Here is a 17,669-nt window from a genome sequence, read left to right on the forward strand (position 1 = left end):
ATTGGTTAAATAAAAACCATCTGACCATCAATGTAAAAAAAACTGAATGTATGTAGTTCCATTCACCGAGGAAAAGTCTTTCTTATGCTGACCCTATTACTTTTGCAAATCAAGATCTTGTCGCGACAAAGACTTATAAATATCTTGGTGTGTTACTTGACACACATCTTTCATATCGGGATCATATTTCTGTTTAAACAAAAAAACTGAACCAGAAGCTTTTTGTGTATAACAAGATTAGACCATATCTTTCCTCTTCTGTTTCTGAAACTTATTATCAATAATGCCTTGCTGTCTTCCAATTTGGTCTCTTACCACTAAAGAAATTACTGAACCAATAGCACGATTATACAATCGTGCTTTTAAAATCCACAGTAATCTCCCAAAATGGTCCCATCATTGCATTGCATTGAAATGCTCAAAAGCACTGACTTTTCAGCACTATATTAATAGTCACGCTATTACATTTTATTTTCAAATTCAAAATGCTACTACATCAACATTTGATGCCATTCATCAATCAGACAATAGGAGGGCAGTACGCCTTACTAGGTCATTATCACAGGCACTCATATCAGTCCCTTCATACAAAAACAACTATGGTTAGAAATCCTTTTTTTATACATAAACAAAAATTTGGAATGATATTCCACATCACATAAGAAAAATACCATCTGTTACAGGTTTCAAAAAGGCATACAAACTGTTTTTACTGAACAGTTACACTTGTGTTCATTAATTGTTTTTAAAGTGTCCTTGTTTTGTTTGTATTGATCTGTATTGTTGTTTTTAGTTCTTGTTATATGTTTAGCTTATGTTTAAAAGTGTTGTTTTTCTTTCCTTTTTATGGTGTAAACTGTGTTTTATGTTTTATGTTCTGCAGAACAGGAACCTGCTGGAAACCAGGCCTGCTGGAGTCAGGCCTGTTTAAACTGTATCTCAATGTTACTTTTTAACCTTTCCTGTATAATAAATGAAATGAATGAATGAATGAATACCCCCATTTCAAGCATGGCGCCTGATTCAGCCTGAACTACCTTTTTCTTATGCTCAGGCAAGCGATACGGCCGGCTGCGAACTACCACACCCGGCTCAGTCTCGATATGGTGCTGAATCAGGTTGGTATGGCCGGGTAGGGGTGAGAACATGTCTGCAAATTCAGCCTGCAATCTTGCTACGTCAGTGAGCTGGGATGGGCAGAGGTGAGCTCCACCTCGGGCCACGGTGAGGGATTGAGATTTGACATTCGCCAATTGTCTGTCCTGAGCTTTCAACAAATTCTCCCTTGATAGACGCCCCAAAGTGTGGAGTTTTGTTCTCAAGTCCAGGACATAATGAATTTCATTTTTGCTTTGAGACGGTCCCTCCTCCCAAGTTCCTCTCAGAACATCCAGCACCCCCCGGGGCTGCCATCCGTAGAGAAGCTCGAAGGGGGAAAACCCTGTGGAGGCTTGCGGGACCTCTCACATGGCGAACAACAAGGGTTCTAATCATTTATCTCAATTTTTGGCGTCTTCCTGCACGAATTTACGAATCATTGACTTAAGCGTGCAATTAAAGCTTTCGACCAGGCCGTCTGTCTGTGGATGATAGACGCTGGTCCGAATCGATTTAATGCCCAATAATTCGTAAAATTCGCGTAACGTACGTGACATAAACGCCGTGCCTTGATCAGTGAGGATTTCTTTTGGAACCCCCACCCGGGAGATTAAACGAAACAGTGCGTCCGCCACACTCTTGGCCGAAATTTTGCGGAGGGCCAGTGCTTCAGGATATCGTGTTGCATAATCGACTATGACTAATGCAAAATGATGTCCCCTTGCGGATCGCTCTAATGGCCCGATGAGGTCCATACCAATTCTCTCGAAGGGGACCTGCATTAATGGGAGGGGGCATAATGGCGCTTTTGTGGTGTTCGGTGGGTTTACCAACTGGCATTCAGGACGCGCACCACCTGCGCACATTCTCGTGAATGCCCGGCCCAATAAAAAACGGGTCATGAGGCGATTTAGTGTGGCAGCCTGTCCCAGGTTGGCCTGTCCCAGGTGTGCCACCATTGGATTAGAATGAGCCGCTTGGAAAAGCATTTCCCTGCGGCTCCTTGGAACTAACAATTGGGTTGTATCTTTTGTCTGAGCGTCTTGGGTCACTCGATACAACCGATCTTTTAAAATGGCAAAATACGGATAGGAGAGCGTTTGGGTAGGCTAGATAAGCTGGCCGTCGATGGTACGGACCTGTTGGAACGCATGTTTCAATGTTTCATCCCGAGACTGCTCACTCACCGTTCATCTCCCAACTCTCTCTCCCGCTGCAGGCTTCGCTAAACCACGCTTCCGCCTCCACAGTATATGGTTTATGTAAATCCCCTTTTGAGTCATGTACTTAATGGAGCTCCCCTGTTAGTTATTCATTATAAAATGTATTTTTACAGCACAATCACAAATATTCTTTATTATGTAAGTAACAAACAGGGTTTAGATTAAGCCAGGATCAGGCCATAGCTCAATTAGTCTTGTCTGTGAAACCGGAGGATAGCATCTTTACATCTTTTGCTTATATGTTGCTGACTTTACACCTTAGATTTAATTGATTATTAACTCCAATATCAATTTCCACTGTATGAAAATAACTTGTACTCTTAAATTTAAATAATTATATTCTAAAATATATATTCTCACCATTGTAACTCACAGCAAGCCGTCATATTCGTCATCTTTCCAGTTTAACGGTGGTTGGCATCCAGCTTATTGGTGCAATACCGCCCTCTTCTGTTCCGGAGTGTGGATCAGATAATATGTTTTCCTACTAAACGTACACATAACTCACATTGTCCCCTAAAATTAATATCTACACACACTTTATGCATCAAATCTTGCCTAAAACCCCTGCTTCCCTTAAAAAACATAATCAATATTGTACTTTGTGCCCTCTGTGAAAGCGCTCATATTGCCAACAACTTATCGTTTTGACATCTCGCTTGATTCTGTGAGATTGACAACTTGTCCAAGTGCAACTTATGTTTTTTTTTCTCCTCATCATGACGTATTTTTGGACTGATGCAAAAATACGGTACCTAAAATAATAAACACGTTTGGAGAAACTGTATTTGAAGAGTAGGCTAGTGTCACTTGTATGAAAAGTGTGGGGCTTATGATGACCTGTAGCCATAATAGCCAGCCACGAGGGGTCTTACTTTGACTGTTTTGTCTCACTCTGAATGTTTTGTCCTCACCATAGACTGTATCACTCATCATGTCATCACTCTCCGTCATGTTCGCATGCTTAAACGGCCGCAAGAGCCTATTTCCCGCCCGCCCCTGACCAGGTACGGTAACTATTGACGCTACTGTCATTCAAAATGTCCAATAATTGGGCGTTAGCCGAGAGCATGGGCTCTTGCTGGCGTTTAAGCATGCAAACCTTTTCATAAAAGTGACAATAGCCTACTCTTCAAATACAGTTTCTCCAAACGTGTTTATAATTTTATTTAGTCATTATCACAATAATCCATGTCCAAGACGTCAATTTCCTCGGATGAGATGGTTTTTATTTGTTACTTATTTGACACGATGCTATAAACACACACTGACCTCATCGAGTTTTTAATTTTGAATTTGAATATTAGCTAAATATTTAGTTTCAACCGAAACATTTAGATTCAACATTTAGATTTAGATTGAACATTTAGATTTAGATTTAACATTTAGATTGAACTTTTAGATTTAACATTTAGATTTAGATTCAGATTTAACATTTAGATTTAACATTTAGATTTAGATTTAAAATTTAGATTTACATTTAGATTAAACATTTAGATTTAGATTCAGATTTAACATTTAGATTTAACATTTAGATTTAGATTTAACATTTAGATTTAAATTTAGATTTTACATTTAGATTTAACATTTAGATTTAACATTTACATTTACATTTACATTTAGATATAACATTTAGATTTAGCATTTAGATTTAACCTTTAACATTTAGGTGTAACATTTAAAATTTATATTTAACTATTTAAAATATCTCTAAGTTGACAAATATTGGTGTAAATGTGCTAAAAATTGATCATCATACCAGTTTTTTGAACATTGTTTGAAGCTAAATGTGACAAAATGTTGCTGTTTTTTTCCAGCGAGAGCCACTTTACAAGGGGCGCCCTATACACTCTTGTGTAGATACATTTTATCCATAACCTTTTGCATATTCAAACAACCAAATCACTAAGAAATAGAGTATAGCAAGAAAACTAATGTTTACAATGCATATAGAATTCAGAATACAATTGTTAAAGGCAGGGTAGGTAAAACATGTATAAAAAACTTTTTTTTCCAAATGTGTTTAAACTTTATTTATATATCAATACATAATTAAAATGTAAGTACTCTGAAAAAGAAAGTATAAAAATCGAGTGTCTCTAGACTTCTAACGACTGTTTAAAAGACAGCTCATTATTTCCATTCACACCACCCCCTCCCTTCTGGGCTCCTTCCAAAGCCACGCCCCCAAAACACATGAACGCGCGACTCCGACCACTGAGCTGGAAGACGCATTATTTACCTGAGACGAGCGGAGAGGAAGGAGCACAGTGCATGTAGTGAAATCATGTCAGAATCACATGTAATAAATATAACTTTATAATTATGAAGATAAACAAACAAGATGTATTTTAGTACTCACTATCAAGCTAGCATATTGATATTGGTAAAGTTTAAAATATATATTTTTTGATTCACTAACGAGCTAGTTATCTATAAGGCAAAGCTAAAAACAGGTTGCATGATACACGTTTTTCCATTACCATCATTTACACTGTGATGAAGATGAATTTCGTGTAAGATTCATAACATATACGTTGTTCTGCATGTAAGAGTTTCCATGATGAAAGCATTGTTGACTCTGATGAGGACTACACTCCAGAGACAAGTACCGCATCGTCAGCTCGAGGACAGGTCCGGGGTCGATGGCGAAGCAGAGGAGGTCGTGCCAGAGGCCGTGCAACTAGGGTCCGAGGAAGTAGAGGCCGAGGACGGGGTGGTCGAAGTGTAGGGCAAGGAGCACTTGAGTTCCCTCAGTTCTCGCCATCGCTGGAAAGGCACGCCGATATTAACTCGCGTTTTATTTCTTTGTTTATCCAAAGACTTTTTGTTCATTGCCTTTTCTTGTACTGTTACTGTCTTCCTTTTTTTGCCTGGTTTGCCTTCACTAACTGCATAGGCCGGTACAGTGAATTTTGCTTGCGGTTTCTCTGCCATTGTTTTGGTATTCCTAGGATCCGTGCCTCTTGAATTCCTCAAATCAAACGTGCGTACGCAGGTGGGCAGGTCATGTGTGGCAAAAGGGTGGTTGCCATGGTTGCGAGAGAGTGACAGTCGCCTAAGCCAATCCTATGTTTCGTGCCGAAAGGAAATAATGAGCTGTGTTTAATACAGATTAAACGGTCTAGAGTCACTCGATTTTTATACTCTTTTTATCAGAGTACTTACATTTTAATTATGCATTGATATAAATATAAAGTTTAAACAAATTTGGAAGAAAGTTGTTTATAAATTTCTTACCTACCCTGCCTTTAATGTTTTTTTTTTTTTTATGTGGGTTTGTAAATGATATTTTTAGTACTCCACTAGATTAAGTCATCTTGTTCAGATAGCAGATGAAACCATTCACATTTTGTTAGTTTGGCTGTTTTTGTTTTAAGAATCCTGTAAATTCATGCTAATCCTTGAATGAGAAAGAGAGCAAGGTGAGCACACACCTATAATTGAAGAAAATGTATTAAACATTTGACCAAACTTTTTTATTATTTTGACAAAACACAACATTAAAGAATGTTATCAGTTCCTATCGCCAACTTATTTGATTCAAATAAAGCAACATCTCTGAGGTATGTAAGCATCTACAATGTGAGTATGTGCTAAACATCTTTGTTTCTCCACTTCTGCCATAGAAAAAAAACTGTGTGACTTGTAAAAAAAAAAAAAAAAAAAAAAAAAATATATATATATATATATACATACACACACATATTAGAGGTGGGCATAGATTAATTTTTTTAATCTAGATTAATCTCACTGTGATCTTGAAATTAATCTAGATTAATCTTGATTAAAATGGCTCATTCGAATATGTTACCCAAATAAAATTGACAAACCGTAAGTCTTTGAGAAGGGGTTTATCAAGCTAGATGGTGCATTAGAAATGTACATCTCCTGTTTCCAAAATGCATCACAAACTGCTTGAAAAAGCTGTAAAATAATTCCACATTGCACAAGATGCAAACAACCGTACGCCTGTTTCACACAGACTCCGTCTGCAGTGCGTATGCGTTGCATATTTTTTCACGCACCCATGTTAACCGATTCCAGTTGCGTTCCAGGAGCGTTGTGTCTGCAGCAGTGCAGCGATCATTTACGTACCGAGTAGCGGACTGCAAACACGTCCTGTGTGAAAGCACATTGAGTCTGTGCTGCACCACATACGTAACGTACACGGACTGCATACGCACTGCAAACGGATTATGTGTGAAACAGGTGTGAGCAGGGCAGTAGCTGGGGTCAGCGGGAACCCGGTGAAGGTTGTACACTCTTAAAAAAGATGTGTTAAAAATTTACTCAAAATATGTGTTAAACAATTCGTAACACATTTTGTGTTACTACAGACACATTGTGTGTAAATATTGTGCTTAACTGTTTACACAGTGTCTGTGTTAAACACATTTAAGCAGTGCATATTGAAATAAAATATATATTTTTTCTGTAGTCAAAGGGCAATGTCTAAAGTATTTATGTAGTTTATTTATCATGATGCCAATTTAAAATAATCATTTAAGCGCGCAGGGAGAAAATACTGGATTGCGGGAATGTACGTGCTGTGAGCTTCTGCACGTGTGGCGCCGCGGCGCCTGCGCCGTGACGTTCTTTTTCAACCGTTGCTCCGACAGCCCTGTCAGATAATGCGGCTCTCTGCCTCAGGTGAGTGAAAATAATTAAAATACATCTATAATAGTAAATATTTTCCCCATCTTGCTTAAGATTTTTTTTTGCGTAAGTTGTCCAATAAGTTTTTTTTAACTTTTATTATGTTGTGTCCATGTTTCGTACCCCAAATATTTAGCCTGTTAATAGCTAAATGTCGGAAAGGCCTGCGAGCTTGCGCATTTGGCGCGGTTTTTGTAAAGCTGTGTTGGCTGAATGGTCAATAATACATATTAGGATAAAGACTTAAATATGTATTGCACTTTGAACATGAACCCATTGACGTTAGCGTCCTTTTACAATTAAGTTACTATGGAATGTTTCTTATTCAACAACGCGAATGTAACGTTGTCGACCTTGTGCGCCATTTTGTGCTAACGTTTACGTTAACTTACCTGACTTAGTCACTGACTATTTAAAATGTACATTTTACTGTTATGAACTGTAATTTTTCTCATTGTGCGGTGTATATACAGATATTTTTCCCCTCTTTTATTTAGATGATGGATGTCGAGGAACAAATTACAGTTAATCTAACAATTTTACACCGAGTGCTGGCAACTGTCTTCATAGACGGAAATGAAACATGGAGAAAACTATTCACAGTTGGAAGTGTCGGCGAACTGATAGCCTCAGCCAAAACTGAGCTGTCTCAACGAGTATCTCTTGATCGAATACTGAAATTTGACACAGATTTTCAAGAATTCATTGACACTGATGTGAATGCAGGAGTGCGGGAGCTTGACAAATTTCAAATATATTATAATGCAAGCAGCAACCAGGATTCATTAGAAGGAAGTGTACAACCATTACAGGTTAACCAATAATGTATTTCACTCTTTATATTACTAGTGATCAAAATAAACATTTAAATAAATAAAATGTTTTTGTCATTTCTTAGTGTCATTCAACAGATGCAACTCGGACTGGCACCACACCTAGCTTGCTGACACTGCTTGAAGAAAAAGCCCCTACAATCCTGAAAGAACACGAAGAGACAAAGACGCTGTCTATTTCTTCAAGAAAGTTTCTTGTTAAAGCTGCTGTCAGTGACCTCGTAGAGAAACATGGATTGTGAGTATGTGGTTTTTTTTAGCAGATGTAAGGTGTATTCGTTTGCAAATTAAAAAACATTATATTTAAATAAGTTATACATTTAAATTATATGTACTGGTCTAAAGTACCAATGTTATGTGAGATTTTTTGTTTGTTTGTCAATGTTTGTGTTAGAGCCAATTCTGCAACTGAATTCTTTTATTGAATTTTTTTTTCAGCTATCCATCTGGTACAGAAAAGCTGGCACTAGCAAAGGAGATTGTGACATTGTTCCCCTCGTTAAGGATTCAAGTGCCCTTTGGTGAAAATGAGGGACACGTAAGGATGTTTTTATATTATAAAATGAATTACTTAGCAATGTGTATATAACCTGCTTAAGTATACTTGACTCCAACTTATTGTATTTTTGCATTACTCGTATCAGGAGCATTTTTTTGATGGGCCATCACACAGTGGATTTATAGAGATGAGACTACGGAACATCAGACGGAAGCTTCAACAGAGCCAGCGGATGTACAGTTTGAAACGTCGTCAGTGTACACAGCAACCTTCTTTGCCTAGTCCAGATGAAACCGTGTCAAGTGAGTGGTTGACCCTGATAAAGAGGATGCGACCGTCACCAGAGAATTCGTCATCAATAAAGACTGCAGTTGACCAAACCTTCAGTTACCGAAGGAGATGGATAACGACAAAATCCCCAACTGTTGCTGAAATCTTCAAGGAATATCCCAGATTTCTTGACATGCCAGCCTTGGTAATAGACGTGCTCAACTAAGAGAGAACTTTACACCTACTTGTATTTCGTAATTGTAATATAATTTAAGAAATGTAATAATATTTCCTTTGTTTCTGTTATATTTGCATTGAAGATGGACATTGAATTTTCCAAGCTCACAGATGGAAAAGAAGACTTGTTCATCCGGAAATGGGAAGGGACCATAATTCCAAAGCTCAAGGAAATCGCATCCTTGGAGAAGAAGAATGACATCAGACACTTGCTGGAGAAAGCTGACAATCAGCATGATGGTATGATTTTCTGCCTCATTGTCAGTTTCATGTTAACACCTTTCTAAATTTAGTTTAAATGAGAAAAATCAATGTGAATTTTAACATTTAATGCTTGATAAAGTAATCATTTCAAATAAGTTTTGTTTTAAATTCTTCTATTGCATGGGACCTGCATCTTCACTTCACTTCATCAAGATGAGCTGTGTTACACTATGTTGAAGATCCTCATTCATCTTCTTCCACCCACGGCATCTGGGAGAAGTGTTGCTGGCAGTAAATGCTGTGTGAACTCTGCAGTCTCATACCTGTTGGAGCAAGTGCCGGTATGCTTTTTACTGTGTTAGCTTGCAATTAAACTAAATTGTTTCTCATGCAGTAAAATTTTTTGATGCTTTTCATTGTTTCATTACTGTAGGCTGGTACAAACGTGACCTCCTTGCTCAGTGAATCCATGAAAGGGTCCCTGAAGTCAGCTCAGCCGCAGTTGGTTTCCATCGGTTCTCTAGGACATGGAGCCCAGTATGTAATTGTGGCAAAGAATGATTCTTTTGCCCTTCCACTTGATGTTGAAAGCATGACCTGTGCTGTAGACAGACTTTTCAAATTCTTCTGGTTGTGCAATCTTCAGTATCCATGCCAACTATCCTCCGTTTTTTCATTTTTTGAGTATATATATGACCTACCTTTGTCCCAGTCCTCTTGCAAACGATCAAAGGTCATGGAATTGATTGCAAAATTGCAATCTCGTCCCTAATTGGAATAAGCCATGTATACCTGTCCAAAGTGTCTTCAAAATGTTTTTGTTGAAACAAAGCAGTTAATCTGGCATTTAAGAGAAGTACATGCACTCTCTGATAGCCACAACCTAACTTTAATTTGTAGTCAAAATGGTTGCCCCAGAACGTATCATAATTTAAATTCCTTTTTAAAACATCTTAGCAGAGATCATTGTAACATGAATTCATGCCCAACAGTAGAGTCAGGACACGCTGAAAACATAGATATAGCCAGTCAAATTGATGAAAGTAGAATAAGTAATTTTGGAGATAATGTCCAAATGTCTGAAACAGAACAAGTTCCTCAGAGCAGTTTAAGCCTAACAGACTGTGCTGCTGCTTTTGCTGCCCGCATGTATGCCTCTTCTAATGTAACTTACACTGATGTTCAAAAAAGTATAACCTGCACAAAAGAAGTCATTGATCGTGCCTTAGGTCATTTGCAAGAAAAGACTAATACTTTACTAAAGAACTTGGCAGTTCCACTAGATAGTACTGGAGTTCAAACACTAATGAAAGATTTTGAGAGTACTAGAAACATGTTTAGTGACATAGATACACCATTTAAACTAACAAAGTACTTTTCTGACAATTTTTCCTTTGAGAAGCCAGAAGAAGTGTTTCTTGGTCACAGATTAGATAGTGTTAGAAAGAATGGAAAAAAAGTCAGGTGTTAGTGCCTGTCACATGCCAGTACATCTCAATAATTAACACAATTAAATTTCTATTTAGCTGTGACAAAATGCAAAATATGTATATGCAGTCGTGTGGTGGACAGGGGAAAAATGCATGATTATTGTGATGGTGCTCATTATTCTAAACATCCTCTTTACCAAAACCATTCCAATGCATTACAAATTCAGTTATACTTCGATGATTTTGAAACAACAAATCCCCTTGGATCTAAAACAAAGATTCATAAAATGGGGGCTGTTTACTTTACATTACGAAATGTGCCTTCAGTGAACAATTCTGTGCTTTCCAATATTCATTTATGTCTTTTATTTAATTCTGTTGATAAAGACATTTATGGTTTTGAAAGAATTCTGGAACCGCTTTTAACAAACTTGAAGGAAATTGAGCAGAATGGTATAGAGGTCAAAATACTTGATAAATATCAATTACTATATGGAACGCTTTGTTTGTTGACAGCAGACAATCTTGCCTGTCACTCTCTCTGTGGCTATGTGGAAAGTTTCTCTGCAAACAGATTTTGTCAATTTTGTTTAATTGACAAATCAAGTTCTCAGTATATTTTTGATGAAAATAACACAAGGGTGTTAGGACGTACAAGGGAAAACTATGCATACCATGTACAACTCAACGATGCAAGTGCAACTGGTGTCAAGCATAACTCATGCCTAAATAGCCTACAGTATTTTCATGTCACTGAGAATATTGGCGTGGACATTATGCATGATGTGCTAGAAGGAGTCGCACCTCTTGAGGTCAAATTGATGCTACGGCATTTCATTTATGAGGAGAAGTGTTTTTCTCTGGATCTATTAAATGAAAGAATAGCAGCGTTTGACTATGGCTATGGAAATCAAAAAAATAAACCTAGTGTAATTGTCAATCTGAGGACATCTGAAAATGCTATTAAGCAGACTGCATCACTGATGTGGTGTTTACTACTAGTCTTGCCTTTTCTGTTAGGTGATTTAATTGATCCAAAGAGCCCACATTGGCATCTTTTCCTGCTGTTGCGGGAAATATGCGACATAATTTTTGCACCTGTTGTGTCAAAAGGGCTTGCTGCTTATCTTAAACAACTAATAATAGATCACCATACACAATTCAAGTCTATTTATCCTGATAGGAATCTAATTCCTAAACATCATTACATGACACATTACCCGAGTATTATGACTTTATTTGGACCTCTTTCCAAGTTGTGGTGCATGAGGTTTGAAGCCAAACATCACCCTCTTAAGCGACAAGCCCAAGTAGTATGCAACTTTAAAAATATTTCAAAAATGCTGGCTCATAAACATCAGATTCAGCAAATGTACCACTGGAGGTAACACTTTAGAATAAGGTTCCATTAGTTAATGTTAGTTAACTACTTTCGTTAACATGAACTAAGCAAGAACAATCCTTCTACAGCATTTATAAGTCTTCGTTCATGTTAATTTCAACATTTACTAATGCATTATTTAAATCAAAAGTTGTGCTTGTTAACATTAGTTAATGCACTGTGAATTACCATGAACTAACAATGAATAACTGTACTTTCATTAACTAACATTAACGAAGATTAATAAATACAGTAATAAATGTATTATTCATTGTTTGTTCATGTTAATTAATACATTAACTAACATTAACTAATGGAACCTTATTCTAAAGTGTTACCCCACTGGAAATTGAGCTCACCACTCAATTTTGAAATGACTGTGCCAAATGCTTTCCCAGTTGTGATTGCATCTTTGTATAAGGGTGCCAAATTGCTTGACAAGCTTAAGACAGACTCTCATTTTGAGACTCTCACTTATACCAGTTCAATTCATGTGACTAATAATATCAGTTTTTTGGGAACAACATACCGGACAGGATGCGTTCTAACTTTAAAAGCAGACGAAAGGGGAGAACCATTATTTGGTGAAGTTATACACATTATTCCCCAAAGTGAAAGAGAATGTGCACTTATGTTCTTAAGAGTTTTAAGAGTTAAATATTTTGATGAGCACCTTTTTTCTTTCAATGTCATCAGAACCAAAGATTTTGACATGGCAAAGCTGCCTGGTGACTTAATAGATTACAGACCTTTAGATATTGTTTCATTTTGTGATCAGCAATATGTAACTCCTAAATACAAAATTTTGTTTTAAACATGTTAGTTGTTGAAACTTTTGAACATGATGTGTTTTGACCAGATTTGACAATGAATTTTGTTAAGATGAGCACCTTAGGTGAATGCAGAAGGTGAAGTGTGTTATGCTTATTTCTTTGAATACAGTTTTCAGATTCATTTTTTTTCTGTATGAAAAAGAACATGTTGGTACACTTGAGATAAAAGTTCAGAAAAATTTGAAATTTATGTGTTGGAAACTGTTTCATACACATTTAACATTTTATTTGATTGCTTAACAGATGAGTTTTATAATATTTGAATTTTTATAAAGTGAGTTTTTACAATGTATGATTAATGTATTGAAATGCTCATTTCACAAGTTTATAGACCGCATACTGTAGAAAAAACATTTGAATGCATTAATTCCATGTTGAAAACAAAAACAAATAAACAGTATGTGAGCAGTGTCTAATGGTTTCTTGTGAGATTTCCTAATAAAAGTAGAAATTGTATATTGATTTAACATTTTCATAATTTTTTTATATTAAACAATTGCTTAGTAACACACAGTTGTGTTAGATGCATACAAAAAGAGCACATCAATGTGTTTACTTAAGCTGCACATTAATGTGTTACATTTAATAACACATTTTGTGCGTTGAATTTAACTCAACATGTGTTGTCCCTGAGCACACTCAGAACATGTGTTAAAAATAACACATGTTGTGTTGTTTTCAACACATTTGTTCTAAGAGTGTACCAGTGGGGCCTGTTAGAAATTGTTTAATTTGTATGTTCGTTTATTTTTATTTATTTGTGCTATTTACACAATGTTTAAGTTTTTTTCAAGTTTATAGGTTTCAAGGTACAGAAACTAAATAATTAAAGGTAAAAAAGCACTGGATAGTCTTCAATGTAAAAATGAAATATACAATCAAACCTACATTTATTCAGACACCTTCAACATTTCTCACATTATTACAGTTTTGGTATATAGATAAAAAAATATATCTGGTGTCTGAATAATTTGTGGTTTGACTTAAAACTACAAAGTAATTCAGTCAAGAGCAGTGAGTGATTTTCATTTTCATTTTCTTGGATTAACATTACAGCAGCTGTCGTGTCTTAGGGCTGATGATGAATTTCTTCAGTCAAATAAATAAGGCTAAGGAGACGGGGTTCCAGGTGTCAGAATATAGACTTTATTGCTCAAAACAACAAAGCCGAGATGACGGCCGCCGCATCTGAATCTTCTGTCTGTCCATGCACTCATTTTATACCTCTATCTCCATACCTTATTTGGTAGTTCCGGTTTTTAATTGGCATTGCCCGCCATGTTTGCCACCCCTTATCGCTTAATGATGGAATTCGGCCAAATCAACAATTAAACAATCTCTCCCTATTGGTTGGATATGGTCACGTGAGACATCCCTCCAAGTCTGTTTACCACTGTCAGCATTTGGAAATCACCAAAAGTTCTCAGGGTTATTTTAGTTCACAGGTGCATTACAGAGGTCAGTTTAGTTCACAGATACAACTTAGTGGAATATTACCAGGATCTCCCAGTGGGAGGTCTTCTATGTCCAATCCTGTTCAACACTACTAGTACTGCCCTATGGGAGGGCTTTTATACACCTGACCCTTTTCATGACAACCAGTATTTGGGAATAACTCAGCATATTGATCAGTATATTGCTTTCTGTCATAGTTATGCATAATATTATAAGTAATATAAAACCATATTAAGTAAATAACATAGAATAACACATTTGTATTGAGTAATACCAAAGAATAACACAATATATTCCCCCCTCTGAGACTTTACCAAGTCTCACCACTAAGCCCTTTGCCTAGAGTACAACACCAAAAGTCCACCTCTCCTTCTGTCTGTCTATGAACCAATAATGGTTCTTCATTTCCTCTTAACAAATGATTTCTGTATGTTGTTGCACTCCAGAGGAAGTCAGATCCAAATATCTCTCCCCACAATTGACTAGAGAAGAGTAAAAGAATCTACTTCCCTACCTATACCTTCTTGGGGGTCAAATTAATCAAAACAAATCAACAATGTGTATTTAAGCATGTGCATGAGATGTCTTAGCCTTGCCCATGGTTGTCATGGTTATGTAGAATTTATGAATGATTCAAATAATCAAAATTAGTAAAAACAAAGTAATACAATAAATGATGCACTGGTTCATCCCTCGCTGCCAGAGGAACTCCAAACATTTCCGGTAGCCTGGAGCGCTATCTGGTGATGCCGTCCTTCGTTGACAGAGGAGCTCTCAGGCAACTTTCATTGCCATTCAGCGCTATCTGGTGTTGGAGTTGAATCTACTCATGTTGCTAAGCACTGACGTGCTCGTCGATCCCTTATTCTTTTCAAACTTTGATGACTTTTCCAGTGTTGAATAAGACAAACTATATACTAATAAATGAAAGTTACATGATGAATACATTCAGATAAGAAAATATGCAATCTTTCTTTATCGTCCCCTTTTCTGGTTGCATTGCCTCGTAACACAGCCAATGACCTGCTTAACACCTTCAGCGTCCCCTTTCTTTCTTAAGATGCTCTTTAAAATAAATGATCAGATAATAAATGACTTAAGGAGTAAGTGACTTCAGGAAGGGGCATATGCCAAAATAAAATACAATAACACAATCTAACTTCCTGCCTACTCTATCCAAGTATTCTAATTCTACTACATAATAAGACAATGAAAATACAATGAAGATACTAACTCCCTCTCTATCAAAAGTTACAATACAGAATAAACATAAAAAATAGAAAATAAAAGGCACCCCTTCCCTACCACTCCATTGTTTTTCAGGAAGGTTTCACACAAATTCATCCAGTTCATCCAGTCCAGGTCCCAATGTGCACGTTGGTACATCCAATGTCCACTCCAGTTGGTCTCACTGACACATTAATCATCTGTTTGGCTGCAGCACTGGCCAGCATTGTTCTGATGAAAGGCACAATACAACAGAACAACAAAAGAAACACAACAACAACAATGCCTATTATGATGCCCACTTTAGTTAACCATTGTCCCCAAGACCCAAAAAGTAAATTAAACCAATCCCAAGTATGCACGTCTACTCCAGCATTCTTGGTCACTTCCTCTCTTAGGTTTTTCAGTTTCTCCATTGCTTTGGTGAACGATCCAGCTGGGGCTGTACTGTTTGAAATATAAGAATATGAGTCAGTTCCAAACATTACACATACATCTCCTTTTTCGGACAGAAGCCAGTTCAGTGCTTGTCTGTTTTGCCATGCCATTTTACTTGTAGGACTCAACTGTTTTCCCAGAGCATCTAAGGCATCATCAGTATAGTTAATGAATCTCTTCTGATTATAGTAAATATAATTGATCCATTCTAAGTTCTTGTTTGGGGTAATCCACACTAATATAGACTCAAGTCCAGACTTAATTTCATTTCTAGCTTTATATTTTTCTGGTATTCTTCTTGGTTGGCCAATTAAATCCATGTACAGATTTGGATCTGCTTCATATGCTCTTTTAGTTCTGTGTCACCTTAGTTGCGGCTGCTTAACTTCATTTAAGTCTTCTTCAATTGTTGTTACCCCTTGTAACAGTCTTAGTCTAGTACAATACCTTTCCAGTCTTTTGGTAGTGTGGCTCTTACTTTTTTTCTTCTTTTTTTTTCTTCACATACCCAATAGTAATCTGCTATTGCTTCTAACTGATCTTTCATGGTGCGAATTTGGGGAAAACTTATAGTTCTGTGTCTTTGACCTTTATGATTGTCATGTTCATTCATGTTTATCTTTACAGTGGCTGTGGCATATATCAGACAGAATGATTTGAGTACTTCTAAATTATAATAAATATTTTGGTCTAAATGCCAGATTATTGCACAATTCCTTTTTAATTATCCCATTTTATGTTTCCCTTTTGATTCGTTCAAACGCTCATACTCCAATGCGCGGTCGATTACATAAACTACAGGGGTCTTTATTTTCTTGATGTCAGTTCTTATATCTATTTGTTGACATTCATCATGTTCATTTCTTGACATTATTTAGGGTGCAGACTTCAAATTCAAATAGATATTCATCCACCATTGCTTATACATAAAGCAACCAATAACTTTGTCACTTTATTTATAATCTTTCTTATTTTTTATTTTATTATTATTATTATTTATTTTTAATCACTTCCCCCCTCGCGCAATGGTCAAAACCATGCGCATCATATATAAGGATTGTAACCGATATAGACCTTCATATGAGCGCCAAAGCCAATTTGCATTTTTTTTTTTTCGTTAGTTCAAATGTTGTTCATGCATCAGTAATCCTCAAATAATCAAAGGTGCTTTAATATTTTGATGGCCCATATGTTTTCTTTGTGATCAGTTACTGTATAATAATTAGGAGCTGAACATTGGTTAACAACGTATGCAAATTTGGAACTTCAGTAGGCCAATCCTCCACAACCTCATTCACTGCTCTCAAAGCATGCACCAAACGCCATTTTGATTTGTATGCATTATCTACTAGCAATATTGGGGTGTTACTACAGCTAGTAATTTCAACAAACACTCCTGCTCTCATTCATCCCTCAATTGTCTTTTTGATTCCCTCTTCTGCTTCTGGTTTTGAAGGATACTGAAACTTTCTTGGTAGCTTAGTACTGTAATTTTCTGGGTATCTTAGCTCCTGGTTTTAGCACTATTCTAACTGGATTAGCTGATTTTACTAATCCCACATCTATGTCACGCTGAGACCATAATTCAGGTGGTACATGTTTCTACATTTCTTTCTCAATTCAGTTCAACCTTTGGCTCAACTTTTGTATTTATAACCATTCTGGGGACCATCATTGGAGTAGTATACAACTTTTTCTGTGGCTTCCCAGTTGCTTTATTTTTATTTTTTTTATTTTTTTTTTCTGCTTGTTTCATCATGGGGGCTAAGTCTTTAGAAACACAATCTTTACTTACAATGTAACATGAGGAATCGAGTTTGGCACTTCTTACCATTCATCAATTATTTTTTCTTTATCTATCTGCAGAGCTTAACTTTCTGGT

General features: G+C 36.6%; 1 protein-coding gene across 1 annotated transcript; it reads left to right on the plus strand.

Annotated features, from left to right (window-relative positions):
* Positions 1–6,650: 6,650 nt before the first annotated feature.
* Positions 6,651–11,830, plus strand: LOC113051616 (uncharacterized). Its single transcript, XM_026215510.1, has 8 exons — positions 6,651–6,974; positions 7,478–7,792; positions 7,879–8,051; positions 8,252–8,351; positions 8,458–8,787; positions 8,903–9,059; positions 9,237–9,364; positions 9,457–11,830. Exons 2-8 carry the CDS (start codon positions 7,478–7,480, stop codon positions 9,793–9,795), a joined length of 1,542 nt encoding a protein of 513 aa, XP_026071295.1. The 5' UTR covers positions 6,651–6,974; the 3' UTR covers positions 9,796–11,830.
* The last annotated feature ends 5,839 nt before the right edge of the window (positions 11,831–17,669 follow it).

Source organism: Carassius auratus, chromosome 32 (assembly GCF_003368295.1).
Source record: "Carassius auratus strain Wakin chromosome 32, ASM336829v1, whole genome shotgun sequence".
Lineage (NCBI taxonomy): Eukaryota > Metazoa > Chordata > Actinopteri > Cypriniformes > Cyprinidae > Carassius > Carassius auratus.